Source organism: Lepidochelys kempii, chromosome 3 (genome assembly GCF_965140285.1).
Source record: "Lepidochelys kempii isolate rLepKem1 chromosome 3, rLepKem1.hap1, whole genome shotgun sequence".
Taxonomy (NCBI): Eukaryota; Metazoa; Chordata; order Testudines; family Cheloniidae; genus Lepidochelys; species Lepidochelys kempii.
Window position 1 is genome coordinate 94039779 of NC_136382.1, and position 14382 is coordinate 94054160.

Sequence of the window (14382 nt, forward strand, 5' to 3'; positions counted from 1 at the left end):
AAGTTGGCTAGTAATTATTATTATTAATTGTTTACCCCCATGGAAATGCAGTCTCCTCCAAGACAAAAGAAGGTAAATGTTTAACTGTGCATAAAAACTACTACCCAAATTTTTAGGAAAAAGAATTTAAGTAGGTAGAATGTAATTACCGGTATTTAGATTTGGATTTGGCCAGAACCCTGGGGGCCAAAGTCTCCGACTGTTGGGGAAAATGCCATTGATCTTTTAATTAAAAGTGATTAGCCACTTTTGTCTCATCTAAAAGAGAACAACTCCAATAGCAAAGCACCTCTGAGATGCTGCGGCACTGGACCATCAATGACTTGGAATTAAGAGTGCTACACACTCAATCACCAACACTTCCTGCATCACACAGTCATACTGCCTGAGTACTGGAGATCCTGACATCTGTTGGCATATGCTAGAAGATGCCAGGAGAGGATAAGGTTTCCAGAGAGTCTGGAGAGGAGGTAGATTATTTTGAGTGCACTGATGGGGAATTGATGTCATACAGCTGATGCCAAGCTGCAGTGGAACTAACAGGGAAAAGTGTTTGCCTACTTCCCCAAAGGTAGGGGGCCTGAAGGCTGAAAGACCGTAGGAGGAAAGGCTGAAAGGCACAAAAGACTGAAAACCAGAAGTTGAACTAGCTATGGAGACAAGAAAGATACGGTTATTAGTGTCAAATGGTTCTTTATGATTTCAAAATAAGGGTGGCGGTGTACGCGGAGACTTTGGCAAATCAGTAAAGTTCCTGAAACCACTATGGCTTATTGCTAAAAGCAGCCAAGTAAGCAGGCTGTAAATTGGCCATTCAGCAGTCTCAGTTTAACCAAGGCAGAAGGGGGGGGAGGGGGACTGGGTGCCACAGAAAGGGCAGCTTGACCCTGCGTCCTTCCTGATAAAAATTGTGTTGAAGTTGCTGATACATACATTTTAGAAGAGCAGGATGTGCCCCAGGAATGTCTATTGGGGTCTCAAGGCTGCAAACTCTGGAAAAACCCACACCTGGTTAATCAATAATCAGAAGAAAGCCTCTTGCTTGACCATTGAAACTGCTTGCTTGACAAGTTTTCTTTAGGGGACATGTTATTTTATTACTAATGTATAAATAAAGGGGGGAAAGTCTGAGGTGGTGGGACTCTTTCAGGACTGGACTCTCCCTCTGGATGTATCTTGTGTTCCCCACCGGCAGACACTGGGGCCGCTGTGCCACTCGAGAGCCACACTCAGCTTTGGTAATTATTAAGGGTTGGGGGTGTTTTACTAACCTGTTGCGAACATGTGTATAAGTGCTTGAAACTAAGTGAAGTATAGCTTTAAGTGAAAGCACTCTTGTGTTGTCCTGTTTGTGCCAGCCATCTATCAGTTGGACGGCTGTGTCTCCCCTGATTTATTTCCTGACACTACCTCGCACAGAGTAAAAGTTACCAAGAGCTTTGGGTTAAAAGAACCCCGGGTAACAGTGGGAATGGAAAGAGTATATATCGAAAAATATATTTACACAAAGACACCTGCATAGCTGATGGTAGTTGAAAGGGCTAATGAAGTAGTAGCCCTGAACTGGCATATGGGAAATGGAAAGGGACTTTCTCTAAGACTGTGACTAATTAATTGGAAGAAACCAATATCTTTATATGCGTAGTATACTAAATTAAAGAGAAAAAGAATATGGTACCAAAAAAAAGGCATAGTGGAGCACAAAAATGATGTTTTGGACATACAGTAATCATCCTACATGTTTATTCAGAGAGTCACAAATGTTAGGGCCAAAAGGAACCACAATGATAATCAAGTCTGACCCTCTCCATAACATGAGCTATAGCATTTCACCAAGTGGTTCCTGAATCAAGCCCATAACTATGCAGTGAAACAACTGACAATGCAGATAATCCGTCAAACAAGGCCTGACTGAAAGGGTTACTGAAATTATGCAGAGACTGTAGAGTGAATTCATTTCCTCAAGTGTCTACACAGCTGGACTGCACCCATTACTACAACCTATGGATAGCATCTCTCCTTTAAACTAATTTCTTCAACACAGCCTTTTAACTCCTTTTTCCTCATTCCCATCCAAAAACTGCTTTCCTTATATAGACCCTTTGTATGTGCACAAGAGAAAGAAAACAAGGAACAATAAGAGATACACTGAATATCACTACTAGTTCCACCACTTCCTTTGTCACCCTCCACCCACCATTTCTCGTGGAAGCGGCGGCCAGTACACCCCTCGGCCTGCGCCGCTTCCAGTAGCGAACCGCGGCCAGCCAAACCTACGGACACGGCAGGTAAACAAACCAGCCCGGCCCGCCAGGGGCTTTCCCTGCACAAGCGGCGGAACAAGTTTGGGAACCACTGGTTTAGGTTTTAAAATTCTCAGGATAGGGGCCTTGCCTCTTGATTTGTAAAGCATCCGATAAAATAAAATAGTAATGAAGGGAAGGAGTAGTAGACCACTGTCCACAGTGAGCCTCTAAGTAGTTTTGTGATCCAGTGGATCCATGCCAGACAGATCCACTGGCCATTCCCCATCCCATGCTCAACCAGCTCTCAGTCCCTCTCCATTGCCCCCACAATCCAGACATTTAGATATACATTACTAATCTTCTGATAAAATTCTATGCCTTTAACACTAATGTAAAAAATATTTATCTTAGAAATACTGATTCAAGGTGACATACTTTTCTGGATGACGAATCCAGAAAGAGGGAACCTCTCTTTGGTACTCATTTAGAAGACGCACCTGTGAACATAAAGGTTATAATTTTTTAAAAAAAGAATTAATAATATTTCAATAATTAAAAAAAATAAAAGGGATAGAAAACTAGCATACCTTTTTAAGTAAACGAATTATTTCTGCGTTAGTTATGTCTATACCATCTGAAATAGTAGGAACACAGTTTTCTCCAGAAAGAAAGTACAATTCTAAGTGTTTCGCTGAAAAGAGAAGGAAAAAAAAAACAGTATTACTAGTAATACAGACCTCATTAAGATGTGATTTTTTTTTTAAGGTGATTTCTGAAAAGCATATGAAACATGAAAAACTCTTAAAACAAGATTAAATGCACATACCTAGACTTGTATAGACTTCCCTTGTCCTAGTTAGTGGAGAAGATGAAAAGGTCTTTGCATAGAATCTCAAAATTTTGTCCTAAGAGGAAAAAGAAATAAAATTAGTAACCTATGCTCAAATAACCTTATTAGCATGGTGCAAAATATGGTACAATTAAAATTTATTGTGTGTTATGCTCAATATTATATATTACTTAAATAGTACTAAAGATGCACCTGGTGCATTACAAGCGTACAAAACAGGTCTGTGGTCTCAAGAACCTACAATCTAAAAGTAACAGTGCCCTGATCTTGCAATTTGCTGCTCCCTAATGAAACTGCATTGATCTATGCAAGCACAGGATCAGGGTCTATATTAGTATATTTTAATTGTTTTAATGTCATACAAAATGCAAGTAACTTACACAGTAATACTAATATATGAAGATTATCCACTGCTTTTAAACCAATGAAAGCACTACTTAGGAATAAGGAGAGAGATAAATGACAGCAGTTGACGCAGCTTTAACTATTTTAGTTTTGGCAGATATGAAGGGCACCTCCAGACTGAAAAAAACCCACATCACTTCATTTGCATTGCTTTTTCCACAGGAGATATGCCCCAGAGATCATGCCAAAAGCAATAAAGAAAGCATCATACTTTTTTTCTGAACAGTGCATATGCAACACTGTATCTTCATGATGTATTATATCTTTTGTGACAATAAGAAAATACACCGCTTTACTGTGAGAGATTACCATCACATTTTATATAGTAGTTCGGCAATCTTGTTAACAAAATGATAAATATAATTTATGTTTATGCTATTGCAGAGAACAAAGCAGAAGATACAACTTAAATAACATTCCATGCACTTAACTTTTAAAGTGCAAATTTAATATACCACAGTCAGCACTATAATACAGAAATAATAAAGTTCTCTTCTGAATAGAAAAAAATCCTTAATATATTCATTTTAAAATTAGTCCCGTCAAAATGAGTCTACACAAAGCAATATTTGGATATCAGTCATATACCCACTGATTTAAATGTGAATTGAACTGGCTGCATAAAGCTTGTCGGAAAAATGGCAATTGAATGCAAATACTGCACTATATACCTGTGAGGTTCCAACAAACATATGTAAACTCTATGCTGAATAATTTGTCGGGTCTGATGTGAATTGCAGTAATCTCTGCCAATCTGTCTCACTTTTTAAGGTCCTTTATCTCTTCACACTCTAGTCCAAGTCATGGCCTCTTAAACAATAATCTTCAGGTTCAGATAATCAGAATTAGACCCAGCTTGTACCACATTCTACCAGAATGGGAAGCATGGTACGCTCTCCAACTGATTGATATTATAACATGTAGATTAGTTTTCACAGAAATTAATTTGACTGCCTAAAACTAATGTAGGCTGACATTTTCACAAGGACCTAAAGAAATTAGGCACCAAATTCCCACGAAAAGCCAATGGATGATGGGCATGTTGCTCAAATTTATGCCTTTGAAAATTTCTCCCACTAATAGCTCTTCTAAGAGTTGTGGCACTCCTCCAGGCTATACTGGAGTGAAATTACTGAATAAAGCAGTGTGCACTACACTAGACAGACATAGTAATTAAAAAGTGTTACTTTTTACTTTTAAAAAATGATCTGTATCTGTTTAACTTCAATGACTAATGAAATAAGATTGGAGAAAGGAGGTCTTTGTTAAAGATTCAATACAAACACCCGCACCCCTTCCATTAAACTATGAGAACACACAAAAACACATCCTCTGAGACCTCTAGCAAAACACAGATATTTCTAAGGGCAAAATAATCAGAAAAAAATCTATAAAAACCAAAAATAATATTTAGGCTTCTTCATACATTATAAAAAAAATCAATACAGGGAACAAGTCCAGTTATTACAGAATCCTGTGCCAGTCACCTTTAAATCAAGTGCTGGAGAAACCTGGTAAGCTGTTTTACCTCAAGAACAATTTAACTGATAAATATACAAATTAGTTACCTCCTGCCAGACCACTGGACTACCATGTCACAAATGTACATGTTTATTCCTGTGAACTGTTTAGTATGGATAAACATCTGATTGCTACATATAAACCATTTGCTTACACTGGAATCAGGATCCGAGAGAGAAATTGTCAGATGTTTACGCAAATTAGACCAACTCTCACAGTTAAGTACATCAGAGGGAGGCACAGAACATAATGTCTGCATTGCTTCATGGCGCACCTGAAATAATCAAGAAATATAAACAAAACAATGCTGTTAATAGCACCATTACAATGAAATACTTAAAAATGTGATTTTTGAGGGGAAACGGTCCATAGTGATAGGACACAAAAAAGCAAGAATTAAAAAAACAAAAACAAAAAACAAACTCATACCTCTTCTGCTAGTAGACTGTTAAGATAATTTGGACAAAACAGTGAGGACAACACAAAAGCATATATTTTTTTAAAATACATAATTAAATTAATCTAAGGATTATGTGGATTCCTATTACTATTTTGCTCTCCTATGGCAATTATATATTTTATCAAATACAAGATTTATACGAGATCATTACATTGCTTTACTTTATTAATCAAATGCCACAACCTGGAGTAATAGCATTGCAAAAAATAAACAACAACAAAAATGAAGCAATTTACTGCCAGACACCTTTCAGGGACATGCTGGCCGCTGCTTCCCGCAGCTCCCATTGGCCAGAAACAGCGAACTGCGGCCACTGGGAGCTGTGGGGGGCCACGCCTGCAGACGGTCAATGTAAACAAAATGTCTCGCAGCCCGCCAGCAGATTACCCTGATGGGCAGCATGCCAAAGGTTGCCGACCCCTGCGTGGGGGAAAGTATTGTTGACCTGACCCTATCCCACTTTGTGACAAGACCTATGCACTATATGCAGCATAGGCAAGAGCAGTAACGCAAGAGACCTACAGGCCTGCATCCTGTAAGACTTAGCTTAAGCTAAGAGCATATGCTGGGCCATGGTATTTTGACCCAGATAACAAACTAGGCCAACCTTTCACCCTCGCTCAAGTCCCTAGCTGTCTATCATGTACAACCCCCCCAAACCTGCAAAAGCCCCTAGACAAAACGCTGCCACAAGCATACCACAGATCTTGATAATAACAAAGTGCATCAGCACAATGCTAATTATAAAACTGTTTACCTTGGCTCCTTATAAGCTTTATTAACAATGCTTGAGTGATAAAAAAATTAAGGAAATGTATCATTTACTGAAATGTAAAAAATTGGTATTATAGGGGCAGGACAAAAGGAGACTGGTATTATAGGGGCAGGACAAAAGGAGACCGGGGTGGCACCTGTGTGTTACCATCTGTGTCTCCTTCTCCCTGCATGCTTGTATTCAAAATAAAAGGACCTCAGACTGTTTGAACCAAAAGAGATAGTGTGACTCGTTTTCCACAACACCAGAAATGGAATGATGGCTGCAACTGTAACTATCGTTGTTATTATTATTTGTATTATTGTAACTATAAAGCTGAAGTCCATAGGATGAAATCATGGACCCACTGAAGTCATTTACAGTTTTGTCATTCATTTCAGTGGAGCCAGGATTTCACCCATGTTTATCTACAAGTGCCATATTCTCAAATATACCATAAGTTTTCATTTTTATGAGTGATATTTTAGATATTCTTTTGACTTACCTCCTTAGGCTGAGCAGGGTCAAGCCTTTCCACAAGTAGCTGTAATTGTTCTTGATTCATGAATGTATAACTCTGTAACACACAATGTAAAACGTTCACTTAGTAAATCCTATTAAAATGCACCATTAATGACTAAAATCATCAGACTTTATGGATATAAAATTTATTTTTGAACAATTAGGATGTTAGCATTTATCTTAATGAAACATTAAAGTTGAGATTTTAAATGGCCAAATTTCAGAAAATGCAAACTTGAAGTTCCAGTAACAAGATTCTGTCTTCTTCATTCTGCCTCTGTATTACAAAATTATTATAGAATGCTAGGTAATGTGGCATGCAGTTAATAATATAGCATAGTATTGCATGTTGGAAAAGAAATACATATATAGTATTTTACTGTTCTTCCAGTAAAAATGCAAAAAGTTAAACTGAATATTGTGTTTATGTAAACTTTACCTTGTTCTCACATTCTTTGCACATATTTTGCAGATTATATGTGTCCACGCACTTGTATGCTCACAGATATTGTAAATGCAAGGAACCATGTTTTCCATTACTCTAAGGCAACAGAACTGCGAAAGAATTTACCCTTAGCTTAGATTCTGCAGCCAGATTCTTCTGCATTCATTTTTTAAAAATGATTCAACTCTGCTACTACTCAACTGAAAAGATTCTTCAGATAACATCTTTAAAAAAATCACTTCAAGGTTCAGACCATATGTGAAGATATTCAGACAAAAGGGTAACTTTTTGATAAAAGGTATAATCAATTGAAAACTGGAGTTTACAGTGAAAGTGCCATCTCATCCTTAATTATAACATCACTAGACACCACTGTAATGGAGAACCATAAACATCAAATTAATCAAGATCATAAGTGTGGTTAGATGTTGATAGATATTTGGCTGTGTGTGTGTGTTCCCTTGCAGTGCTGCCCCAACCCTGCACAGACAGCTGGCATGGCAGACTTTGAGCGAACCACCCAATAACCACAAGATCCCTTAAGGGATGAAGGCCACCCAGCCATGTTTATTATCAATGAAGTACGGTACTAGTATCCCGCAGACTCTACCGGATCACTAATAGATGTATACCCATAACAATGGACCAGCTCAGTGAACAGTGGGACTTTCCGTTCCTCCCTAGGTTAGACGATGATACTCGCTCTGAGATATATATTCATACCCCAATACAAGCAAACTAATACTGCCCCTCTGACATAGTTAGTTACTGCCCCCTGACGTGGCTAGTTATCATCCATCACTTTGTACATGTTGGTTTGATTAAAACATTTAACTTCTGTACTGTCATCCTGACCATATCTTTTAAGAGGGGTCAGTGTGTTCCTGTTATCCTTGGGGAATGTTTCTGTACCATTCTCGATATTTTGATGTTCTGGTACTGGTACCACTTAATATCAGGATGTGTTTGAGTGAGTACTCTGTGACTAGCACGTCTTTAGAATATGTATTTCTGCAATATTAGCCCTGTTCTTGCCAGATTCTGTGAGCAGGTCCTGCCTCATACCAGGCCTCTGATACAAAGGCTCATGTCTCAGGCTCTCTTTCTACTACAAGTATAAGTTTCTTACTTATTTCACAATACAGGTCCAGATCGTAATATCATACCCGATTGAATGATGAGTCACTATCAGAGCAGTTGTCTGTATAGTAAGCACTATGTTGCTCTTTCTTGGTTTTCCTATGCATCTCCTTATTACGCATCTGATCTTCTTCAAATTTGTTAATCAGAGATTCCACCACCACCATCATGACATTCTTCAAGGAATGCATCATTTCTCTGTACCTTCGAAGTCAAGGTTATGTTAATACTAAACATAAAAATCACTAATTAAATTAAATGGAATAAGGCATGCCATTACATTTACATTTCACTCAATTTACTCAGTGAACTAAAAAGGTTTTAAAATAAATAAAAAACACTATACAGATCCCAAGTAATTGTGCATGCAAACTTAAAAACTACAGATATATACATTTTAAAAATAAACCAAAAAGCTTTTAAATTTTATGGCTCTCCTACAACTATTCAAATAACAATACTAAGATTTATAACAAACAACATAGGGACCTGCATTCCCAGTTTTGTCACTAATCTGTACTCTGCACGCAGATGTCCTTCAATAGGAATAATGTGCAAGCCAACAGCAGAATACGGCCCTAGCAAAATACAAGAAACCAAATCTGATCCTCATTACCGTTTCTTTCTCCGCAAGTTTAATTAAGGTTTTTTCTTCCACAAAAGTCCTCTGCAGAAGCAGCAGTACAGAATGCATGGACAGAGTAGCCCTCAGATTCAAGATCTTAATAACCAAGTTCATCTAAAATGTATAATGTTTAATAAACAGGAGATCCACATGGCTATAATGTAACTAGCCATGGTGTTGCGCAGAATGAACTTCGACCTCAAATATTCTCTTGCAAGTCTTCTTCCTTCATCAAGAATCAGTACCAGAAGATTTAGGCTTCTTAAATTCCTCAGTTTCATCTTCCAACCTTATTTGTTGTTAACCTCCTGTTCTGCTTCCTTTTACCTAAATTCCATAAACCTTCTTTAGAACCGTACCCTCTTCTGTATGTTTGGCATGACCCCACCATTACCGTTGTCTTGTTCTCAGCTGGTACAATTTGCAACTTACCAGGATTGTCTGTGACAAAAATCAAACTAGATGGGGGTTAAGAATACACTGTAACTTCTGGTTTCAGAGTAGGAGCCGTGTTAGTCTGTATCCACAAAAAGAAAAGGAGGACTTGTGGCACCTTAGAGACTAACAAATTTATTTGAGCATAAGCTTTTGTGAGCTGCAGCTCACTTCAGGCCCCCCCGCCTCCCCATCGTCACTGGGCCAGTGGAGAAACAGTTGACTGCAGTTGCCACTGGGGGAAGTGGCCGGACAGTTGACTGCAGGGCCCCTGGAAGGGAGAAGCACAGATTGTGACGGCCAGAGGGCTGTATCGTGAAGAGGATGCTGCGGTCCTTGGAGTAATATGGGTCCAAGAGCAGATGTGATGGGGGCGAGGCACCCTCAAAAGGCATACCGACAGATGGAGCGAATCTCCAAGATGGCCAGCAGGTGATGACACCATGGAGAGTCATACCCATCACATTTGTCATTAATACAACGGCATTAAACACTTGTATCTTTGTTGTCACAGAAATCCTGCTGCCCCAAGACAGGCTTTGAAGATGCTGAAACACCACTGACATAAAACCAATCCAACATGTGACTTCAGTTTTATAACCACTTGCTGTCAACCAAATATTCAAATAGATAAAACTATTCACTCATTTGTTGTGATTACCATCATTTGCCCGCAGTGTTGGCAAGACATTTTATAGGCAGAGTGCATAACTTCAGTTTTATCATCATTGATCTTAAGTTCCATTGATTCTACAATTCTTCACAGCTTTTCCAGCATTAGATGTAGTTGCTCAGTAGTCTCTCCAAACAAGGCAACTACATACTCAAGATCCTTTAAAAATGAATCTTTAAATTTCACACCACCTATTTTGGCCTCCTTCAGCTTTGTCATCAGAATGTCTATTAGAACATCAAATTATGTAGGAGAGAGAATGTATCTCTGGCCTATTCCTGATTCTACTGAAAACTAGTCTGTAATAGACAGCCCCCCAACCTGAAGCAAATACTCACCAGCAACCACATACCACACAACAGAACCACTAACCCAGGAACCCAGGGGGAGGCATGATGCAGCACCTTTTCCAATCTTCTGGAATGTGACTGGTTTCCCAAACTTTTAAGACAACTCTACGAAGCCAGTGAACTAAACCCGGACAGCCACTCTTAAGCAGTTCTTCTGAAATGTTACCCAGGTCAGGTACATTATCATTTGATAACTGTTCGACCACAGGTATCACTTCCTCCAATGTCACTGGCATATTTTCTACTGAGCTCATTTTTGGATTAAATTGTAGTTTACATCTTGATAGGTATCTCTTCATTAATTCTCAAAAATGCTCATACCAACGCTTAAATTGTGCATCTATATCCTGGCAATATTTTCCATTTTTGTCCTTAATTGGTGGAAGTCATGAGAATGGATGTCTTATTATGACATTCAAAATCTCAAATATGCATTTCTGGTCATGTCTCTCAGAGGCTTCCTCAATGTGCTGTGCCATACTATTCCACCATTGACTATGGTCATTTTGATGGACCCTCTTAACTACTTGATCAACACATTTCTTCTCCTCTATTGTCCATTTCCTCCTTTTCTTCATTAACTTGCCTCAGCTTCTATAGCACCCATTCAACACTGCACTTCTCTTTTTTCCCCATAATTTGATGTTATCATCTGTAATCCTACGTTGCTTTTTCATACTCCTTAATTCTAGCTGTTCTCCAGTGATCTCTGTATCAGATTCCCAAAATAAAGTCCACTCTTCCTCTGCGGTAGACAACTAGTCATCCAAGATAGAATATTTATTGGAAATCGCCACCACATAATTGTTTGTGATAGCTTCAACATGAAGCTTATCAACACTGAAGCATTTTGATGCGGTAGGTACTAAAGCACAACATCATTTCTCCTATTAGGAGTCAATGATCAGATTCCAGAGCAAGATCAGTATTCCTAAATACCTGTACATCCCAGACGAGTTTAGTCACGGGGTTCCAAAGTAGAATGTGATCCAAGGTTGAACTGTTGACCGATGGATACTGAAATATATACTTATGAGAATTCCTGTCATGAAACCAGATAGTCATAAAAATAGTTCATGTGGGGGAGCAAATTTAAATAAAATGCACATCATTATCGAGTCTCTCTTCCAGTAAGCTGTGTGGCCCCAATACCAATTCAAATCCATTTCTGTAATGACCAAAATTAGTGTTTAATAAATCCCCTCCATTCAAGAAACAAAATAGAGATGGAGAAAAATAGTCAATTGCCAGATCTTTGTGAAGTCAATATGTACATACATGAAAACAAAACTTGATCTGTAAAAGAGAACTATGCAATAATGTTAAATGTTACATGTATAATAGTGGTTTTCATTCTGAAGGAGGTCAAGACACTTCACAGACTATATATGTTCAACACCTCTAAAATGCAGCCATATTTGAGATGCAGGGCAGCTGCCCAGTGCAAAATTTGCATGCTGCACAACACTGGGCAAGGAGCAACTTTGGTCAAGCATTTGTATGAAGAAAATAAACAGAGTCATTGAGATCTTTGGTGCCTCTACACAGCAGGCATAGCTTGTGTATTTAAAGTTTGCCCAAAGACCCACAGACAGTAAACTACACTACGTTTATATACACCTCAAAATGATAAAGAGCTTGACTACCCAGAGACTTAGTGAATGGCACATTCATACCATGGCTTGCTGTGCACCAAGTCACCATGTGAACCCTGCTACCATGCACTAAAAGTTCCATAGTGCACTTTGACAAGCCACCTGGCAAGTTAGTGCATGAGAAGCTAGTGCACTATAGATTTACATCCTGGCTTGCTGTGCACGAAGTCTTTATGCAGAAAAGCCCAAAAGAACTGAGTTAATGCTGCTGGGTTTTGAACCTAGGAATTCAGGGAGTTTGGGTATTTCAAACTTAATGCTTAAAGCATTAAACTACTCCCACTGGTATTATGCTAATGTAAGCTAGTATATCTTTTGAGGGAGAAACAACTAAAGAAACTCAGACTTCACATTAAAGAACAAAGCTGGCATTGCAACTGCTCAGGTAGGCCCTGGGCCCTGATCCTGCACAATTAAAGTCAATGGGAGCTTTGCCATTGACTTCAGTGAGCGTAGGATCAAGCCCTAAAGCCCAGATCCTGCAAGACTTAGACACATGGGTAACTTTACACGTATGAAGTTCAAAAGCTTAGTTCAAAAGCATGTCCCACAAATAATTATATTTAGTGCCAAAAGGAAAGCCCACAGTGGTTGGTTAAGAACTGATTTATAGTCTCTAAATATAAATGATTGACTTATAAAAGATATTTTTGCTTAGAGTGACAAGATGTCCCGATTTTACATGGACAATCCCAATTTTGAGGGCTTTTTCTTATATAGGCACCTATTACTCCCCACCCCCCTTAATTTTTTACACTTGCTATCTGGTCACCCTAATTTTGCTTTGTGTTTCTAAAGTAATTTGTGAATAACAATTAGGCACTAATTAATGAATTTGCTCATGCAAGGATTTTATCCTGCAATAACACGTCTAACTTCTTCTTGTAGTATGACCTACCCATATATTACCAAAATTATTTCAGAAATATTATCATTAAATCTATAGCTCATAATCAAAAGGTCTAATTCCCAAGACAGACCCCCATCCACTTAAATAATTATATATCCAGCTAATAACAGGAAGATTATAGTTATCCACAACAGGGGCTACGATAGTCTTGAAATCATACCTACTGGACTGTAAAAAAAAAAAAAAAAAAAAAAAAAGAGTACTTGTGGCACCTTAGAGACCAAAAAGTGAGCTGTAGCTCACGAAAGCTTATGCTCAAAAAAATCTCTTAGTCTCTAAGGTGCCACAAGTACTCCTGTTCTTTTTGCAAATACAGACTAACACAGCTGCTACTCTGAAACCTACTAGACTGTGAGACCCAAACAGAAGATTATCAGAGCACTGATTTTCTTGCAGTCATAATGTAACAAATTTTGGAACAGGTGACATGTACAAGACACTATTTAAGCATAGTTTAAAACTTCAATTGTTTTGTTTCCTTCTAGATGTGAAACATTTAAAATGAATTTCTATTAACACAAAAACAAACTTTGATTGTTTTCACTTCCTACTGAACTGAGAACTTAAAAGAAATGGTTTTGGTAACAAAATCACTTTCTATTCATAACACAACAAACAGAGATTAAGTTTATACTGTGCAACAAATGAGTATACACAAAAATCATTTTATCTGCCTTAGATAATATAAAGACACATTGTTTTGTTCACTAAAGGTAAATTGTGAAACAAATAGAAGGTGTTTTTCTGTTCATGTTGTATAAACATGACCTCAAAAACTGAAAATAGTAATTTCTGTTTTTCAACATTTCTCACTTTCCCTTCTTCGTTGGCTTTCAAGCATAGTGATATTGTAAATTGAGATTCAATATTCCCTCTCCCCTGAGTTTGGGCTGGAGAAGAGGGAGATTTCAGTGAAACATCACTATTCATAGAGCCTTGTGTAACAACATTGTTCTTGTTCCCCAAGACCTAGTCTAGGTCCTCCGGCAAAAAAAGGAAAGCAAGGATCTGATGTAACAAAAACAAGCAGAAAAAAGACGGGCTTATTTGTTGTTGAGTTTCTTTAAGTGTTGGAACAGCTTTATACATCATAAAGTAGTAATAAAGAATTTTTTAAACTTTTTTTATGATTTGCAGATCACTTTTTAGAGAGAGGCCAGCATATGGAATCGTGATGAGGCAAGGATTCAAGTCCTAACACAACCAGTAAATTTTGGAATCACAGTCGCTGTGACAAAGTGTTTCTTGATATTTCAAACAACCTACTTGCCTTGAATCTTGAAATTGAGATTCATCAGTACTCAACTAGATTTTAACTTTGCACTGAATGCCCAAGCTACAGATAAATTGCCTTTTTTTTCCAGTTTGTTATTTCACCTGCTTTGAAACAG

The 14382-nt window shown here is 38.1% G+C and overlaps 1 protein-coding gene across 8 annotated transcripts in view; it reads right to left on the bottom strand.

Annotated features, from left to right (window-relative positions):
- Nucleotides 1-14382, bottom strand: part of TBC1D32 (TBC1 domain family member 32) — a 180170-nt gene that overhangs the window by 151024 nt on the left and 14764 nt on the right. For all 8 annotated transcript variants that reach the window (XR_012158036.1, XM_073337176.2, XM_073337184.2 and 5 more), the window contains exons 4-9: nt 8370-8547; nt 6742-6813; nt 5177-5296; nt 3073-3151; nt 2834-2937; nt 2682-2743 (exon numbers count right to left, since the gene is read on the bottom strand). Coding sequence is in view for 7 of the 8 variants with exons in the window: in XM_073337176.2 (XP_073193277.1) it covers nt 2682-2743; nt 2834-2937; nt 3073-3151; nt 5177-5296; nt 6742-6813; nt 8370-8547 (615 nt within the window). In the remaining variant the exon portion in view is untranslated. The remainder of the gene's footprint in view (nt 1-2681; nt 2744-2833; nt 2938-3072; nt 3152-5176; nt 5297-6741; nt 6814-8369; nt 8548-14382) is intronic.